The 21046-nt window shown below is 36.1% G+C and overlaps 1 protein-coding gene and 1 non-coding gene across 6 annotated transcripts in view; both read left to right on the plus strand.

Moving 5' to 3' along the window:
• The first annotated feature begins 542 nt into the window (after positions 1-542).
• LOC122528561 (xaa-Pro aminopeptidase ApepP-like) overlaps positions 543-21046 on the plus strand; it is a 40102-nt gene continuing 19598 nt past the window's right edge. For 2 of the 5 annotated variants that reach the window (XM_043653833.1, XM_043653836.1), the window contains exons 1-2: positions 543-911; positions 1131-1198. In XM_043653833.1, the coding sequence (XP_043509768.1) occupies positions 1153-1198 (46 nt within the window). In that variant the 5' untranslated portion in view covers positions 543-911; positions 1131-1152. The other 3 variants (XM_043653832.1, XM_043653834.1, XM_043653835.1) reach the window with 2 other exon arrangements.
• Trnaa-agc lies at positions 12774-12846 on the plus strand. Its single transcript has one exon. It is a non-coding gene; the product is annotated as a tRNA-Ala (tRNA).

Raw genomic sequence — 21046 nt, forward strand, 5'->3', positions numbered from 1 at the left:
AACAGTTCCATGAAACATTCAAGTGAATATGTATAATACATTCGCAATATTTTCACGAGCCAGCTATGTCCAGTGTTTCTTTTAACTAAAAAGAACGGAATTGTTCTCCAATGTCAGAGGGTTGCCCGATTCGATCAGGGCATTTCAATTTTGTTTGCTCGGTCGTCGAAAAGCGTACGTTCCACGTGCAGTGCTTCCTTCGATTACAAACTGATTTTGTGTGTCTTCAATTTCATTTACATTAATGGACCGCGAGTGCAAGTTAGATCTCCGAGATTTTGACTTTAATCATTAAATGTTCTTGTCACTCTTTTAGTTTCACGATTAATTTCAATGTCATTTTTTATCATATTGCAATTCGTTAAAATACAACGAATCTCTTATCTCAATGCTGTTTGATGCAGTATTATCAAGATAAGATTATTGAGTAAGAATTCATATGACGATCAATCTACTTTATTTCGAAAACGCATTGAAAATCGTACTATACAGATATAATGCGTGTAAGACGCAAAGTTTTCAAGACCACTTAAGAATTCTCACAAATATATCATCCCTTTAGTGTCACAGTAAACTTGAAACTTCATTTTCTCTCGCCGAGTACGTCACAAATGACAATGTAACATAATGCAAACATAATGTAACAGATTTCTTATCAGCGGAATCGAGATAAGAGTTCGAACCTTGGATCATTACTCTCCGTCGAGGAAGATCGGCGCGCAGTTTGGAGAGGCACACGCACGTTGTCCCGACAAAATAAACGTTGAACTGAGTGTTGAAATCAAATAGTTTCGAAGGGAGGTTCCGTGAATGGTCGGTTTGGTACCGGAAGAAGGAAGGGGAACCCTGCCGATTGGCCCCGCGGACTGTCAGCGATTTGAACACCACTAGCGGAACGTCGCCGTTCCTCCGTTCGTGCTTTTCCTTCTTTTCTCCAGTGCCTCCCTTCCTCAACGTGGACCGGTGCTATTATTGCTGTGCCGCCTAAATATAAGTGAAAGCGTTACGCTTCACGCAAATCGAAAACAGAACTTGTAAACGTACGTTTTCGTCTTTTATCTCTCCTCTTTTTTTTTTTTTTTTTTTCTTTCTTGTTTGTATTTTTCCTTTTTCTTCTTCATTTGATCCAGTGCTTCAGAAACGATCGACGTGATGGGAGAGCTGACGCATTGGATACTGGCCCTGTTCTGCGTTCTTGGTGAGTAAGCCAAGCTTTCTTTCTTTCTTTCTTTCTTTTTCTTCTTCTTTTTCTTTGAATTATCGCGAAGAACTCGTTAAAAGTGTGTTTGCACTCTGTTTTGCTCGATAATATTTCGCTAGATGTCTCTTTTTAAATTATCCCGAGGATCGTTGCAAGAAACTCTTGAAAATTTTGTCCAGGCTTCGTCTTGCCGGATGACGTTAGCTGGAAAATATTTTAGTAGACTTCTCTTCTATTCCATGGCTATTTCAAGGAACTCTTGAAAATTCTGTACTCTAGACCCTGTTTCGTTCGATGACGTTGGCTGGAACTATTAAAGCTTGTCGCTTCGAATTATTCCGAAGCTTCCGCGAACGATTTTTGAAAATGTTGTCTAGACTTTGTCTCATTCGATAATATTAATCGGAGAATATTTCATTAGACTTCTCCTTAAATTGTTGCGAAGGATTCTTGAAAATTTTGTCTTTGCTTTGCTTTGACAATAGTAGATGGAAAATATTTTATTGAAATTAAATTAAATTAAAATTATTTTATCAAAATGAGTGAATTAGTTGGAAATTTAATCGGATTTAATGAAAATATAATGAAAAAATCTCGGAGATATAAAATAGAAATAAAATGAAAGTGTATCTAGCCATTCTTAAAAAGACCATGAACGTACAATCGATATTTATTGTTGGTTACCGTCAACGCGACTGCGTTAGTAATTTATTATTGAAACGAAGATTAGAGATGCCATTATTATGCATTTGGAACAGGTGATTGTATATGATTAATTGCTCGGAAGAAAATCGCTGGGTATTTACCGAGATAAAGCTGCATAATGTTGGAATGTTTCAGAGAATTTAATGGAACTATAAACAAAGATGCAAGTTATTTAATTAGTGATTACCAATTCCATATTTTAGGTATTGTTATTGGTTGCTCGTTTCGCGTAATGACATTAATCTTCGTTTAACCCTTCTCCCTACTGCGATCCTCGAATTTTCATATTTCAATCCTGATTTCATTCTGGCAAATAAAACAGATTTGCATTTTTTTCTTTTTTCAAGAAACTATTTAACATGAAATTGAACAGAAAAGTCATTTACAATGATGTTCAGTTTATTTTCATTTATATTAGATCCTTTTGTGAATCTAAAATATTTTTAAAGGTTCGAATCAAAGAACGATAAAAAAATGCAGCGAGATTAATAGAAGAAATTAAATAGAAAATATCGCGTTCTCGGTAGCAATTTTAATGGCAATGATACCAAGAACAAAAATTTTCTCTAATACGTCGCATAGACGACAATACATTCAGTACGCGGACTAATCTTTTAAACTTTTAGAATTTCAATTGCTTCCGGGAAAGAGAGCGATAACAAAATGACAATGCCATGAATGTGACGAATATCATTAAAAACATAATGAAAAGAACGTCCAAGAACGAGAACAGCATTGTAATTTTATATTCGTTCTTATTCTTCGCGAGAGAAAGAAACTTTGAAGAGAAGGGAAGAAAAGGAGAATCGAGTTCCGTTCAGTCGTTCAAACGTAGCAGCGAATGTTAAAGGAAATTTTCTCTCGCGATATTTGAATGTCGGCCGCGTTGGCAAACTTTCGGATGAAAGGACCTGCATTCGTCAATAAACCGTGGCAGCGAGCTCTCTGATTAATTAAAGACTTCATTCATACGTAAAATGGGGTTAAGAAGCCTCTCATTGACGCCATATTTCCCCAAAAAACTTCCCAATTCAGCTGTTAATTACATTGTTAAAAGAACGCGTTTTTATTGGCAGTTCTAAGAATTAAACGAACGAGGTGTAATTCCTTTTAATTACATGTGACGTACAGAGAAATTGTTCACGATAGATTAATAAAACGTGATTGTGACAAATCCTAGAGAATTTCCTGAAATGTTGAAAAATTTAAGCAAAATATAATTTTTCTAAATATACGTGGCACCTTGTCTCATCTACGCCGAAAAATTATTAGTACAGATAGAACAATAAGAATAATTACGTTATTTTATATAAATTTGTGTCTTTATGTCCTGATCAATAGAAATTTATGTTAAATTAAATTTCTCTACAGAATAATTTAGTTTCAGAGAATAGAATAGTTATAATTAGATGGAAAGAGAATTCATCGTATTTCATTATTTCAAGATTCTGCGTTGATTTATCTCGTCCAGCGAGTACTATCGAAGTGTCACATCCAGTTAAGAGTGACGCCAGTATATTTTACTTTTAATAACATGCTGATTAACTGAATTGCCTCTATACCAAACGTAAATTTCGCCGACTAATTGCGAAATTTACGAACGACACTGAGAGGCAGTATTATTAATCTAATCGCGTATATGTTATCACGCTGTATTGTCGTCTATCAGCAAATCTTACCTAAGATCCTTACCTTCTATTGGACAAATATAACTCACCTCGTCAAATATTGACGTTAAATCAGATGTGTAGATCGGACCAGAGGAAGCGCCATTACGATTTCTGAACGCCAGACGATAGACGCTACACTGTGTGAAAATAAACGTGTTCTAAAACCATGATCGATCATACACGTGTGATCGCAGCCTCTTTTGCTTTTGCTTTTGAAAACTTCTGGGTTCGGTTAAAGATAGATTGATCGTGGGAGAGGATAAATCAAGGAAAATCAGGGTGAAGATTGTTCGTTAGAAATGAAATAAAATTAGGGCATTTCAGTGTTAAATCTTTTTGAGAAAAAAATCCTAATATTTTTGATCATACTTCTAGTGATATTAAATTAAATTTAACGTCACCACTATAGAGAAATGTTTGAATTATAACCTAAGAAACACGGAGTTGTATATCACTCTTTTCGAAAGAAAAAGCAGATTCCAATCGTTCAGAATAGAATAATTGTCTTCGTAGTAAACCGGTGAACGTGTAAAACAAAAAAAAAAACTGCGATATTTCCGGTTAAACGATTCGCGACTTCAATCGCCGCAAGTGGCGCGAAGTTTACAGAAACTAGAAAAAGAGGATAGTAGGCACGAGGAATGAAAATGGGCAAGAGGGGAGGAAAAATAAATATAACGTGGCGGAAGTGGCCGTGACGTTTGGAACAGTTCCACGTGCATAAATGGGAAAAAAAAAAAAAAAGAATTCGATCCCGGAAGCTGGCTCTCGATCCAGTTCGCCGCGAGACTCGTCGATGAATTTACATCGACGAGTTTCTCGCGGTTTGTTAAATCGCGGGCGATTACGATCGACGGAAGCGGTAGCGCTGATCCTCTCGGATGCCACACCGAACGTAAAAACAAAAGCAGAGGAGAGGAACAAAAAAAAGGGGGGGGGGAGAGTGATAAAAATACCGGAAAAAGGATAAAGGGTGGGTAAACCGGATCGCCGGAAGAACGGTTGTTCGCCCGGAAATCGAGTTTTTACGAGGGCTTGGCCAACGCTAATCCGCCTGTTTGCCAATTTTTCCCAACGAAACGCGCGACTTCGCGCTGCCGACTGTTAAATCGGTATTTAGTGAACTAACGAAACGAAAGTGGAGATTGCGATTGTGTAGAAAAGATTGAAAACGATCGAGTTCACAATAGGTTTTAACACTTTCTTTGAATCGTTTCGGCTCACGGAGGTTTTATCACGGAGGAAAGAACGTAGTGATTAAAGACAAAATGGAAAATTATCTTCCATCTATTTTTACATTTTCGAAATAATTTATCGAGAGAAGAAATTTAGTATTAAGCTATCGTGCATTTAACAGACGGTGTTGAAATGACACGTACGGTATGATATTTATATTTTGTTAACAATCTTTCGATCAGACGATCGGCCAAACTTTCTTCTCGAGCACGTTTCCACATTTCTATCGGACCCACCAGATCCGATCGCTTCTCACTGCGAAAATTGCACCGTTCGTCGCTTCTGTGCGCGCGAATGTCCCGCGCAAATCGTTTATGAGGCTGGCCCCCTCGTCATCTGTCATACTTAGCGTACCCACACGCGTGTCGTTTTTTATTAACAAGAGAAACGTGACGAGTGTTTAACCACAGACGTGTTACACGTGAGCCTGGGTAGATAGACAGAACGCTTCTGTCACATTGTTGCACGTACAGATAGCAATGAAAAAGGTAAATATCGGCCACGATCACGCGCGGCTCACTGCAACATTGTCAGACGAGACATCGCGCATTGGCTCTGGCCAATTTCTACACGTACGAAAAATGATAAACGATCATTATATCGAGCGTCAGACATATCGCTCGTGAATAGAATGAACTGGCTCGAAGATCAGGTCGATCGATTAGGTAGAAGCAAAAAAAAAAAAAAGAAGTCATCGTCGTTTCGACACGTCGCAACACATCTCGTGCATCGAAAGATGAAAAGTTTGTCTATAGATTGGACATAGCCGGAGGTTATTAGCCAGTTAAGTTCAATGTTACATCCTGTCTGAGTGCGATAGAAGGTCCCAGCACTCCCCAGTTGACTTATGACGTTGCTCAGATAATCTGTTATGATCGCGTCATTTAGTTGCGTCGCGATATTGTTGCCGTATACGATGTTCCCCGACGCTGTCGAACAAAACGATCAGAAACGACGAGAAAAAACAGACGAGTTTCCCCGTCTTCCTTCAATCGTTGACCTATCTAATTTAAACGATTCCGTCTGACGTCATCCTCGCGAGAAAATGTCAAGTACGCGCGCATGTAGCCACTCGACTCGCACGAATTGAATAAACATACAAACTCTGCGTATTCCTCATCGACTCTCATTAGTACTGTGATTGAATAATTACAAGGAAATATCATGCATGTTACTTCGGTCTGGGGAATGAAATATTCAAATTTGTTTCCGATTACGTTCATAAGCCAATTTAATGACGAGGGATTATTTTTTATTCAGGAAAGTTAACAACTACACACGTAAACGCGAAGCTTGGGATTGAGTTACAACTACATACTTGCGTCTACTCTTGTGGACGTGCTCCGCAAAATTTTACGGCGTAGAACGAAACCGAGCACGGAGATGTATGTGTTATGCAATTGGAAATTGTTATTTCAACGAAGTTCACGTTCAGTTTAACGATTTTATTAACCCGTAGAATGGAACACGTGGCTTCTCGTCGCGTTAAACGTTCATTCCGCTTTATTACTACAAAGTTGCGATCACGACTCGTTCTAACGAATTATCTCTGCAACGAGCAATTTTTGTGTGCAAGTAGTTCGAATGATTCATATCTTATAGGAATCTAATGATCAAGTCTATAGAAGACGCGATTAATAATTTATCGTAAAAAATTCATCGATCTGGCGTTACGCGGAACATTACGTCGGCTCTAATTTGAGAATACAGTCAGCCGTGAGAAAGAATTTCGCATCGGTTGATTTTGCAAATATCTAGAGAAGACCGTTAAAACAGTGAAGATTTATATTTATACGCGTCGTCACACACGTTTTCGAGGATACTCAAAAACTAGTCAGATGTATCATCGACAATTCCACGAACGATAGTGCAAAATATTTAGAGGAATATTCTCCTTTTTTTTTATAGAATTCTCCTTTAGTTTGGTGACAAATGATTTCTGAAAAATGTCTGTCATTTCCCTATTCTTAGAGAAACAGAGACTCGAAATTCAATTTCAAAACTCATTCGCTTGACGATACACTTATCTTGTACCTCATTCATTCTAGAATAATTCCGATAGATACAAAATATCACGATAGATACAAAATATCACATAAACACTCATTAACATTAAGTTCTAATAAAAAAGGAAAACATCGATACAAAATATACATATAAGTTTCTTGGACTGAGAAACTTTTAATCAAAATAAAAACCATCCAAACCACTACGTTGCTCTTGCCATCGTATAAATTCGTCGATCTCAATTTCGTAAAAGCAGTCCGAGAGACAGTGGTCCGAGGTTCGCGTTCACGAAAGAAAATCTTGCAATATGCTCTTTCTACGTATTATTGCAGTTTGGAAGTAGTAAAACGTAACATACTTCTAGATTCCAGAATATTACTAAACCAGCGAACCAAACAATAAAACTCAAGTCTTCTGATTAAACCGAGACAAACTAATAATTTTATATGATTTTAGGATTATTAATTATATAATTTTTAATATTTTAATTATCTTTATATAATTTTTAATATTTTAATTATATATATAATTTTTAATATTTTAATTATGTTTATACAATTTTTAATATTTTAATTATGTTTATACAATTTTTAATATTTTAATCATGTTTATATAATTTCTAATATTTCAATTATGTTTGTACAATTTCTAATATTTCAATTATATTTGTATAATTTTTAACATTTCAATTATATTTGTATAATTTTTAACATTTTAATTATATTTATATAATTTTTAATATTTTAATCATGTTTATATAATTTTTAATATTTTAATCATGTTTATATAATTTTTAATATTTTAATTATATTTATATAATTTTTAATATTTTAATTATGTTTATACAATTTTTAATATTTCAATTATATTTGTATCATTTTTAATATTTCAATTGTGTTTATATAATTTTTAGTATTTTAATTATGTTTATATAATTTTTAATATTTTAATTATGTTTATATAATTTTTAATACTTTAATTATACTTATATAATTTTTAATATTTTAATTTAGATTTATTAATGATATAATTTTAGATAATTTTATATTAACCAAGTGCTATTTCTCTTCAAAAAAGAAGTTCAGCTCGAAATCTATTAATGAATTGGAAACGCGGGACTGTAGACCGAGTAAAAACATTTATCAGATTCCCGTTCATTTTCCTTCACGAGGGAGACCACCGATAAGATAAGCCACCGAAATGAGACGAAGTAATTCACCCAGTTTCACGTAGGTATCACGAGCCTCTTAATGCTCCGTGCTATGCATCATTCGAGCACAGAATTTGTGCTACATTACCTGTTAAGTCTATTTTACAAAGCTGGTTAAATCTCTCATCGCGTGATTTATCCTCGCGTCGGCATGCAACCCACCTGCAAATTTATATCCCGCGACGCGCGGAGTAGTTCTGCACAATTCGGTCGGAACGGCCGAAATGTAAGCGCGAACACAGCCTGGGATAAGCCCGGAGTTTAAATAACTAAGCGATTTTCTAAATATACGACGCCGAAATTCTTTCGGCGCGCGTGGAACCGCCAAAAACTTTGGATACAGTCTCATCCACCATGATGGAACGAAACGAGCTCGCGGCGAATTACGAATTATCTAGGTAAATACCATGGGATCGAAAGAACGTGAAATTTTACGTTAGAGTAGGTTAGGATCGCGTAGAACGAAGCTTTTAGGAGGATTTAGAACGCATAAGGTTGGACGAGGTTTAACTTAAAATTTCGATCGTTCTTTTGAATCGGTGGAATTTTTAAACGTTTCCTCGAAAGCAGAGGGAATTAACACCAATTTACAATTCAATTGCCAATTCTATTGATGTATTTTCATTCGTCTGCAAAAGAAATTATCAGCTGGCGGATGCTGGTAATGATAATTGCGAAATTTTTCAACATTGAAGAACGTTGAGCACTGAACAGCGCGATACGTAATCGGACAAATCTGGTTGGAAATTGCCGAGTGAAACACGGAATAGGTCGAATAATGCGCGGACGCAAATACGAGTAATGAAGGGATGAACGGATCGTAACGTTGATCATGTCGAAAATTCAAACGTTGCATTCCCGGTTCGATTAGCCGCAGAATGCACCAAAGAACAGATAGTTGGTCAGGTTGCACTATAAATAACGGAAGTTCGCGAGCTACGCTGGCGCTTCTGAAGTTATTTCTACGGCGTCTTCTTAGGTCAGTCATGCACTTGACTCGACAATGCTTTCCGTGACATAACGCCGATAAATTTCATCTTTGACTCTGAAACCTGTTCAATACGTTTGATAAATTTCACCTTTGACTCTGAAACCAGTTCGTCGATCAGTCTCTAGTCATTTCCACGAAAATTTTCACGCCTCGTCGTTTCGAACGAGATTGCAGTAAAACGAAGCGGCCAATGCGTAAGTGAATTTGGAACGCAAGCTCCGATGCTCTAATGCCGCCATGAATTATTTTAACTTGGTAACAGAATGACTAATTTCATTTCATTGTTCTAAAGTTTCGAAAATTTTCACAACATTGTAAATTTAATTTATGCGGGAAATTTAGTATCCTACTTGGCATCGTTCACTGTGTTATAAGTAACTGAAGCTGTCTGGAACGGACGAACAAGCATCAACAAGTGACTCGTGCGTATTTTCTCGTCTGTTCCTCTTCTTATAGAGGAAATGTAGTCGATAAACGTTCAAGAACTGACTGAAAGGTCAGCCTGTGGAGTAATCTCGTGCACGTTTCATCCTCGGCATGAATCGTATGAAAGGAGTTTTATGTGTGGCTCGTCATGCATGACCATTGTTAACGCTTTGAAGAATCTCCGATGCTGGAACAAGCTGTAAAATGATGTGATTGTTGTTAAATGCTTAATGAGCAATTTAAAACGCCGAGGCAACTTTATCGTTACACAATTGCTACTTTGTACTTTAATGACGCGCGATTAAAAGATTACGCTGTCTTCGAAGATATTCATTAAGAACGATTTAAGTTTAAACGATTCCTGTAACGATATAATAGCTCCATTAATTTACTTTTAAACGTTCTGTCAATGAAAATTCAACAAATTGAAAATCCACAATGAGTTTGAAGTTTATTTTATTTAACTTCATTTTTAACTTTATTTTTACGAATATTTCCAATGAAAATGTGGCCAACGAGGTAATAGAACTTCTTTCCTTTTACACTACGAAGAGTTATAATTCTAAAATAAAAGGATAATTTTAAATTGCAGTGTTCCTCTTTTATTCATTCTACGATAATCGTTAAAGAAGTTATTAAAGCTTTGCAAGGTTAACGCATGATCAGCAAATTCTACTTGCAAATCTGTTGAGATTTCTCGTACATAAATCGTATCCAAAGTGCGCAAATACATCGTATCGGTCACTCGATACACGGCTCGTGGCTACGAAGTAACAAATTTGTTAGTTCTATGCTTGTTTACATACATACAGATAGTTCACTCAACAGCTCAGACTTCCTACAGTAGAACGGTGTTAGCCTAACTGCAAAGCTGCTAGGAAGTTGGGCCAACTATGTATGGCAAACATACCAGAAATTCCTTTGAAAACGTGAATCTCTTTGACACAAGAGTACACACAATTTTGTATATTCACGTGTACTGTAAATTTGCAATAAGATTCTTTGGCAATTAATATTTTTATTCATCTATATATAGAAAGGGATTATATAGAGTCGATCATCGACAAACGATCGATTTTTAATTCACTTTTCTCTCTCTCTTTCTCTCTCTTTCTTTCAATGTACAATGAAACAATAAAAATTCTTTCAACATCTTTAATATCGTTTTCTTCCTTTATATTCTGTTAATTATTGTTATATTCTGAAAAATCTTCGTACAGATGTTAAAACGATGCGACTCGGTTCACCAGACGAGCTAACCGAGACAATAATCCGGCAGAAATAGCGCTGCCTATTTTTACATTACAAATATTTGAGGATTGATGCCATTACTTCAAAATTGTATCGTGAGAAAATATCTCGAGCATCTCTTTCAAGGCTTTTCCTTTAATTTATCTCTAATCTCACTCTTCGTTATAATTTTGTTACAAGAAACACTGAGGGTCGCATAAAGTTTCACATAATTGTTTTAATCATTGTAATTTGTTAGATTGAACCATACAGAAGCGTTTCACTTTTCAATTTTTTATATCGTTGCCAGGCAAATTATTTCGAACTAATAATACATCACGAGCTAATATTGATTCAAATTGTTAAGCTAATGCATCGTCAAATGGCGTTGCTAAATCGCCGCGTAACGCACAAAACCAGAATGACGAGGTGAAAAGGAGAACGGTCGAGAGCACAGGCATAGAACGATGAAGAAGGAATAAAAAGAGAGGGGTGGATGGTGGTATCGGAAAATAAGAGCAAACAGTGAGCAGGGCCGCAGCCATCGAAAGGAAGCGGAACGTATAGCGTTTTAAAGCTGTAAAATCCAAAACTTCAGTCCCCTCCACCTATGGGTGCATTTACTTTTACGTTAATGAGGGGCAAATTATCGGAAAAGAGGCCTGCTGACGTAACAGGCTGCCATAGAGCCACAGAGGTTCCACAGGACCTCTTTCTCTCGGTCACACTTTCACCGTCTGTATCGACTTTCTCTTTCCGGTATGGCCACCTCGAAATCCGATAAACGCTGTTCGCCAAAGCTGTTTATGGTTATCGCGAAACGATACCGCTCTGCCTCCATTTACTGACCGGGCAACTCCGATAGAGCCGCCGTAGTGGAAATCGAAGCGATGGAATATCGAGTGTGCGGCCCTGATCGATTACCCACCCCTTTACAGCCTTACTGCCTCATCCCTTGCCATCTACCCGATAAGCTCTCCTCCAGCTGTAATATTAGACCATTCGATTCGTGATTTTTTTAACGACCTCTGTGCCGCCCGAGCGTGAAAGATGGACAGGAAAATGGGGCGGAAACCGTTTCGAGAATAAGGGTTGAGGAAAGGTGAAAGGTAAGTTGGAAATTCGAGACAGACTGGGAGAGCTTGGAAAGCAATGTTTAAAATTAAAAAAAATGAAATGAATTGATAATTAGGGAATGATCTGGTAAGTGAAAGTATCGTGTATGTTGATTAGTTTTATTTATTATTTTTGGAATAAAGTGTGAAAGAATGAAGTAGTACTGGAGAAGAAAAGTTGAAGGATAACAAAAATACCAAATATTAATGGAGTATAAATTGACAATAGAAAGATTAAGGGTTATATTTATTTCATTTTATTCTTCTTTTGATAGTATATTTCTTACAAACTATTTTAGTATAATAGTATATGTAACAAGGATTTGACATATTTCATAAAAACTGTGTTGATCTTGTTGCTCAGATTCTTTAACTTGGATTAAAAATATTCAAGAAAAAAAAATAGTTACACGTTTGGAAATTGAATTAATCTCACCAAGAGTAGTATATATATGTATATATACTTATACTATGGCGAATACTCACGGAGTTCATCCTCCTTCAGTATTCTACAATCCTATGAACAGACTGGCGCCATGTGGTCAAATGAGAAAGCAAATGAAACAAGTAGGGGATAAAGCGAACAACACACATCTTGGCGGGGACCATTAATTTAATCTAAAATGTTGTTACAATTTTTATAAAATTATTCATATCATAACATAAAATCATTATCGTTTTAACAAAATTTCATGCTCGAATTTAAACCATGGCTATGTCTTTTATGTTTTTAAATATACTTTCCACTTTATAAAACAAATCATGAGAGAAACAAATCTTTCTTTTTAAAAGTAATTTGTAATTAAAGTTTAAATAATGTTAAAGCGGGCAGCATTGTAGAAGAACAAATGAAAGATTAATTATAAAGAAAAATTGCTTCAATGTTGAAAAGTAAGTTTATTTTTGAGAATATTTTACTGCAAAAGACAATTCAATTTGAATGTCTGCACCGAGAATTGCGAAAAAGAAAGTTTTAATCAAAGGGGGCGTAGCTCAGATGGTAGAGCGCTCGCTTAGCATGCGAGAGGTACCGGGATCGATACCCGGCGCCTCCAAACTGTTGCTTTTTTTTATTGCTTTATTTTTTTTTCTTTTAAATCATTCCTTTAATAATTTTTTAAAACATCCATTTTTTAATCATATCTTTCGTAAACACGTTTATTTACATTTCTCTTGTTATTATCATCACAGGGAACTTAACAGATCAATATTTAATATTCTAGCATTTAATGTATTTAATGTCTCTAAATGTCTTTGATGCAAGCAAATAATATCTTGCTTATATAATAGTTCAAATATTATCTCTATATTTGCAAAATATTATTTTTATTTGAAAGTATATTATATACTAATTTAAAATTGTCGTAGAAATTATTTATAATTAATAGTAAATTCACGTAATAGTAATTTACGTATCTAGTAATCTGTATACATATTTATTGTTCATTCAATGTTCACTGTCACTCGTATGCAAGTTTCTCAGAATTCAGTGCTAACGAATGCAAATTTATGAATGAGGTGATCGACGCCCGATGAATCAGAAGTGACCAAACCACTAGTGAGTAGTAATTTCGTAGTAACGTATAGCGTGTGTGTACACACACAGCCAGGTATGTATAGCGTTTAGACGTTCCTCAGAGCGCTGTCCTAAGCTCGTTTAGCTCCTCTAGCCACCTCTTCGGTCAATCTGCTTTCCGGTTGATTCTAAACCATGATTTACCAACAACTGGCAGAGAAACTAAATAGTACTGGCTCTTCGTTCACGTATCCATTCTAAATCGCCTTTCTAATCGACAGCCACGTTTCGTGACTGGCGCTCGTATAAAGCCTGTTGTTGTTCTTGATAAGAATATCTATTGATCTTATCTACGTTAGATCACAAAAATTAATAGAAACACGCACTACTTTTACGTATTTATTTATACGTTATTATATGTACATTAATTTATCAATCATCAATAAGTAACTTTCGTTCACTGATTATTCTTGAAAATAATTATTTAGATTTATTGCTTTATTTGAAGAAATTAATTTCTTATAAACTTTGACGTTTCACACGACTCTATCTTGTCAACAATAAATTGATGACAAAGTAAAGTGTGAAAATCGGAACAATTATTTTTTTCAAGTGAATTGGTCAAATAATGTTACATAAACAACGAAAGTATTTGAGTAGTTGTGATCCTTTTCTACAATAGAGCAAACTTGTTGATAATTTGACAAAATATCGACATTTCTAGATCCTTTAAATAGACATTGACAATTGACAAATATTTCATTGAATAGTCTATCTATTTTTCTTCAATCGTTCATTAATGTCAACACTTAAGAAATTTAAATAGACAATTTCAATTTTTATAACATACGGATTATAGTAAAAAGATAATGGTTTCATACGAAGCACCATCCACCCCCGCAGACTTCTGTGATCCTGGTTTCTACCCTGATCTATGTTCTCAGAGCCATTGTTCGGATGCGGTCAAGCGTCCTTCACAAAGAACACTTTACATGACCACTAAAGTATTACGTTACGAAGCTCCATAAAACACTTTCCTCCTTCCAACTCGTTCTCATTTAATCGTACGTCTCACAGGAACATGATTAACATCCAAAATTCATTATTCAAACCAATAGTCTATCAAGCATTCAACTTTCTTTCGTTCGAACAATTACCCCTGAAAATTTTATACGTGACACGTTAAAAAAAGCAAATCTTTTGATACATCTATCTTTAATATGCATTTGTTGTCGAGTAATTTGTGTTTTAAACGTAGGAATAAATAATCCATTCCTCGTTTGACCAACTTTGGGTCGAATAAAGTGACACTGAAAAAGATCATTGTTCCGGTGGCTTCGTGCAACCCCCTTTTGCCTCGTGTTCTCCTATTGCCCCGCATGTTTTTTCTTTGTTCAACGTTTCAAAATTTACCACCCTTTATCGTACGTATATACGCGTGCCACGTATCCACAAGCGAACGTCCCCCTTGGCAAGGGAACACGCACACCCTGCGAAATGCTACGTGCAATGTCACACAATGGAATAGCGAACACGTTCTGCAACCCTAATAATGCGTGTATAGATAAGATGACGTAATGTGCGTGTCGCGTATACCTGTCGTGAATGGAAATGCGTTTCCTGGGATAGAGACGTTGCGCTCGATGTGCGCTCGATTTTATTATTTATTTTATATGGCCATAATTACAATATATTCGCAAAGTTTTTCGATCTGTAGATCACTCTCTCTCTCTCTTTCTGTTTGAGAAAAATTGAAGTGAAGTTTCTCAGTAATAAACAATATTTCAAGGACTAAGAAAAAATAGTAAACTCGGCGAGAATCGGAAGAAAATTAAATATAATGTTAACGTTCGATTCAATTTATCAACTTAACTCATGTTCCAATTTTCAAAGGTGAGAAGATATTACATATATTGATATATACATTGTTATAATATTGAACGATCTCAAGTGTGGATATAGTTTATCAAATAAAATATAGTCAACGAAAGTAGAAAAATGCTATGGGATCTGAAGAAATATTCATTCGGGAAGTATCAACTGTTATTAAATTGTCAGCATTGTTAACTTTGGATTGTTATTACAAAGAGTTAACTAAAATAAATTAGGCGCAATCACGTATTTCCCTAAAAATTCGGGATTCCAAAAATTGAATTTAATCCAATAAAAATTGCCTTCTTTCTCCTCTGTTACTTTTGCAACTACTTTTTAATTCGAAACGTTGCTGATCAAGTAGACAATCTTGGATTTAAGTAGAGGTCCAAAACCAGCCACGTATATATTAAAATTATAAAAAGAGATGAATTCGATCGGACCCGGTAACTTTAAAGTTAAAACTTCCACGAAAGGATATTGGACGCGCGTGCGAGAAAATAATTTCGAGGAAACGGATGTTGTCTGACGTAGTCTCCTCGAGGATACTCGTTGTTTATGCGTCCCTTGCACAGTTGGACCGCAGTCAGGCTTTGGCCTCGCCACCAAAAAGGAGTAAAGGAGCCACAGGAGCAAGGCGGAGATCATGCTTCCCCGATAACTCACGTTCGTGCAGCAGTGCGTGAGCCTAACCAGTCTGCAAAGCGTGGTAAAATTATGGTGGTGCCACGTGCAAGCGTACAGTGCCAACTAAAACCTTTCGGACGCGAATCAACCAGAAAGTTTAATCAGGTCCGTTGGGATTTACTTTGCCGCAAAAATTCAATAATCGATAATGTCCGTCGATCAATCGGCATCGATACTTGAGAACGAGAAATTCAGAATTATTTATAAATTATTACAATTTAATATGTAGACTTCATATCTATGGAATAGAAAATAATAATTGATTAGGATTGGCTAATATTTGGTATCGAATGAAATATCAAGAGAGAATGTTGAACATCGAAGTAGATCTAAAATAGTGGCAGTCTTGTAACTAAGATACGGTAATTGAGAAATTACTGCAATAATTTTTGTTTTAATTAAAAAGTCTATTATGTGATATCTTGGTTGAAAAGTCTAAAAGACATAGTATCATGCGAGAGAAAGTCAAGAGGAAAGTTCGATGTGTGAGTACATGTTGTGTTTAATTGTTACTTTATGTTGAACTTGAAGAATAATTTTTTATCCAGTCGAACTGACTATATATTTTTTGACTATTTGCAATGGTTAAATGTGAGAAAAAGTTTGCTGTCGCAAACTCTTAATCGATACTGTACGTAATAAAGCGTGCGTACGTGCGTCTTGCAGCCATGTGTATTTATATGTGAAACACATAAGAAGCAGTCGGGCCCTTTGAACACTCCCTAAGGGGGCTGATTCCTTGGTAAGGCCACGCATTGCCCCTCAGGCCCTTCGATCTTTCCTGTCCTTAGAACACTTTAATACCCCTTTCAAGTCCTATCGTCTTCAACACGCAACGAATTACATTAATTTTTACTTTTTGTTATTTGATCGAATCAAATTACAAGCCGGAATAAAATTCAATCGAGACGTGCTCTCTTTTAAAGGTAAAAAGATCGAAACGCAACGTCTGTTGTAATTGTATCGGTACGTTAATAGCCCGTAATTAAATAGGTAATATTTTTCACAACTTGCACGTTCATATTACGTCCAATTTATATACAATTAAATTTCAAACATGAAAATTCTGTTGCAAAAGAAGATCCATTACTGCGTATACTTTATTGCATACGATATTAAAATAGGTATTTAAAATTATTACAAAAAAAACAAAAAAAAAATATGCATACGCATATTGTCGAGCAATCCACCAGAGATCGAGAAGAATGTAAAATAACTTCCAATATCGGTTAAACGTAAAATACGATTGTACTGGAGACTAATTAACGCAATATTCTTACGTCAAGAAAAATGATGGAGCAAAAGAAAAAAAAAAAAGCACTGACGATACGGTCCGTCCATTCATCGGAGGCACGAACATTCGATTTTGCCGGCGTCGCACGTAATGCTACTCCCACGCCTCGATCTCCTTTAACTGATGCTTCCCTGATAAAAATTCTCGTTCTCTATTGTTCCACCCTAATTAATGTTCGCAACAACTACGCCTCGTCACCAGACACCAGCTTCTTCACGCCACATACGTCCCTGTTACCTCACGCTGTCACTTATCCAATATCTGTAAGCAAAAAATGGTCATTGACAACGGGAGAGGCAAGATGAATGGGTTCCTTTATACGTAGCACGCACGTGTGTAAAGTCGGGTGCATGAATAACGATGAAAGAGATAGATTATTATGAAATAATGCACGCGTAAGAAACATTCGAGAAGTGTGCACCTCTCGATGTGCATATGATAATTCATATGGATTTCATTTAACGTAGATAGAATGTGTTTTTTCATGGGTAAAATTAAATTGTGTGACTGTCACTGTCCAAAAATATCAACTTCTCATTTAGTTATCACGGATATTTTATTATTTATGTTAAAATCACTGTTTTCTCCGTGTGAATAATGGTATATGTTTTTAATAATTAAATTACGTTTTGATATCAATATCTCTGAGTTGCTGTGGCATGAAATAATTTTTCATTGAATTATACGTACGTATACTTAAATATAAATTATAAAATATTGATACACAGCGACTCTGTATTTAAAATCATTGTCTTTTCTCTTTTTTTTCTTTCTTTTTTTTTTTTGGAGTTTTGAAATTAACTTTAAAAAGAACATTCATTCTTAATTACACAAAATTTTGGAGCACCAGAAAATCAAGTGATCTAACATTCTATTTATGTTTATTGCCTACTTACATTTATCTTATCATTCTTTGAATATGTTGTTAATAATACTTTCACTTGTTTATCACAATATTTTAACATGAGCGTACAATTTATTCGATTTTAATATGAGAAACGTGTGTATTTAATGAGTATCGAGCGGTAGGTTATTGTAATTAATGCAGGAGGCTTTCTCCCTCGCAATCGGGCTCCAATAAATTGTATTATCGAGTGAGAGGTTAATGAAAGCGGGTCGAACAATCACGCGGTTCGATAATTGAGCTTTTTTTTAAAATACAAAATGTCGCACCGCGTATCAGGTTAGCACGCGTCGAGTAGGTGAACTTTACAAATGTAACGCGGCCAGCTTATCGGTAATACATCGCTGTACCTTCTGTTTTCCTGTGTAATTGCAAACTTTACTTTGTTTACAACGATTTGTTGCAAACGTCGTTGCCAAGCGTACAAAACTGCAATGGCCATAACGAACGAGCATCTGCATCGTTAGACCCACCTCCCGTCTGGAATTTTGCAAAATTCCCTCGTCGCCTCCCTCCCGCCATTTTTATTAACCGCGTAAAATTTACAAACATTCGTCACTCGGTGAAAAAATCAAATTATGCAGAGTCAGAACACCCGATGAAAAAAATAGGTAAAAATAGACGTTAACGTATTTAACAAATGCAACGAATTATATAATAGAACCACATTCTCATTATTATTACTAACTACAACGTTTACAAACATTTTACGTAAAAATAAATTATATTCGAGTTCGCATGTCTGACAAAAAAATTACCACCAACATTAGCACATTTAACGCGTTTAACAAATACAATAAATTATAAAGGATTACACTCTCACTTATACAACTACACATTTCTTTTACAACATTTATCTATTGTCCAGTATAAAAATAAACTGTATATAAAGTATAATAATAATAATAATAATAATAATAATAATAATAATAATACACGATCGTTGATGTCAATAAATTTAATAAAAATGGTGGAACATATAAGTATTATTGTCTCATCGTTGACTCTACGAAACTTTAAATGTTTAACAGTACGTATCGATCCGTACGTAACCATGGCACCGATCGAAATCACGGTCAGACTCGTTGTTCGAAGCTTCTAGGTTCCTAATAGTCGCGTGTCTCTTCTGTTCTAACCCATTTCTTTCCATGAATGGCACCGTTCCCACCCCTTCCTGCCACTTATTCGCATTTATTTGGAGGTGGCTCGCCCTTCCGTTCGCGATGCGACGTCATGATCGAACATTAATTCATTGAAGCGAACGAGAATAAACACCCGCGATGTTGATACTTCTCTAATATCACGGCAACGTGTACAAGCCACCTCCTTACCGTCATTTAATCTGTTTGGCATTCCTCGTTTGCTTTTTAAGATCAAAGAAACGTTTAGTTTCCGTCATCGGTCTTTAGATCCACCAAAACGATACCGGATCGACGCTGTTTTCCCTCGAGCTACGTTCACGGTGGATGCCAGAGTTTGATGGTCGATGTTCGATGCTCGTGCAACGTTATTTTTATTGAAAAAATTTGAATAGATCTTCGTCCGTGTTAAATAATCCAATTTTAACTGAACGACGTTAGTTTCCTTTCTTGGGATTTGTAGGAAATGAAGATCGGATTTGTATGAGATTTTAAAGGAAAATTCCAAATTGTAATTTGTAGTCAAACTGTAGATATCAGAATTCGAAAAAATCATTATATATATATATATATATATATATATATATTTTTTTTTTTTTCACTATTTCTTGGTAGAATTTAGATAAATTATCTACTAAATTCACTTACACGGAGAAACTGATAACAAGATTTCAAACCTCGATCAGTAGATACAAGTACATTCTTCTTTAGAAGAACATCGAGATACATTTGTCATTGTATTAAAAGCAAAAACATTTTTGCTTCTTTATTATTTTTGTTCTTATACATAGATACGTGTGAAAAAAATAGGGTGTTGTAACTACAAGTTGCAATTATCTCTTCTGAAATTCAAAAAAAGACCTGAAAGAAATATCCAATCTTGACTAAATTATTTCTGTACATTATTTTTCTGTTGAAAGTAACGACACAATGGCGGAACACATACTAGACGTACACACACAATCCTCGTAGGGTTTCCCTCGGCCATCAGGATCGGACCACCTGTAGCCGGCAAAGTTCAGAAGCCAGCTGGGCGAAACCCGTGCAAGGGAGCAGGACGTATAAAGCAGCGACCAGTCGATGACTGTTTCGTGACTCGTTGAATGAATCTAACGGGAGCAGCCACCCTCCTTGGGGGTTGAAAATTACCCCCTACGATCTCGTGTTATCCTGCTACCGAACCGCCCTTGTTTTCCAATAAATACAAAGTGTGCGACTCGTGCAAACCGTAAGGCATCAGACGAAAGGTAACACACTTCGTCTGATTTACCACGCCGTTCTCGAGGCGCGGCTGAATTTATTTCCTGGTGTGGCATCCGTGCACGAGCCATTGAAAACCGATAGGAACGATTATCGAAAATATTGGCCAGACCTTCTGCGAACGATGACAGCCTGCTCCGTTTCCGGTCGAGTTTCCACCGGGCGTGCGAGCGGTCGCGTTCGATTTATCGATTACTCCCGCTGGTCGACCACGAGAAACGAAACCTCTAGTACGCGTATGCATCCCGGTTCCGCGAACCAATCGGGAATTCCTATTCCCGATCGTCGAGCACCCTGTATTTATTGGCTATCGAACTCGTCGATACGCACCCCCGTTCGTTTGATGAACTCTCGATACTCCAAGTTCTCTCAAGATATTTGTCGTCGTTTATCTTACGACGACCGCGTCTTCGGCCGATCGAGCGTGAAACACACGTGGAATCGCTGGGGAACAGAGGAATTAATTGCGGTTTTTTTAATAACTTTTTTTTTTTTCTTTAGCTCGAAAAGAAAGAGAGAGAGACAGTAGACAGATTGTTGGCAGGCGGTCGCATGCGCGATATTCTCCGTATCTTTTCATAAA

Source organism: Frieseomelitta varia, unplaced genomic scaffold (genome assembly GCF_011392965.1).
Source record: "Frieseomelitta varia isolate USP_RPSP 00005682 unplaced genomic scaffold, Fvar_1.2 scaffold_252, whole genome shotgun sequence".
In the NCBI taxonomy this organism is placed as follows: Eukaryota; Metazoa; Arthropoda; class Insecta; order Hymenoptera; family Apidae; genus Frieseomelitta; species Frieseomelitta varia.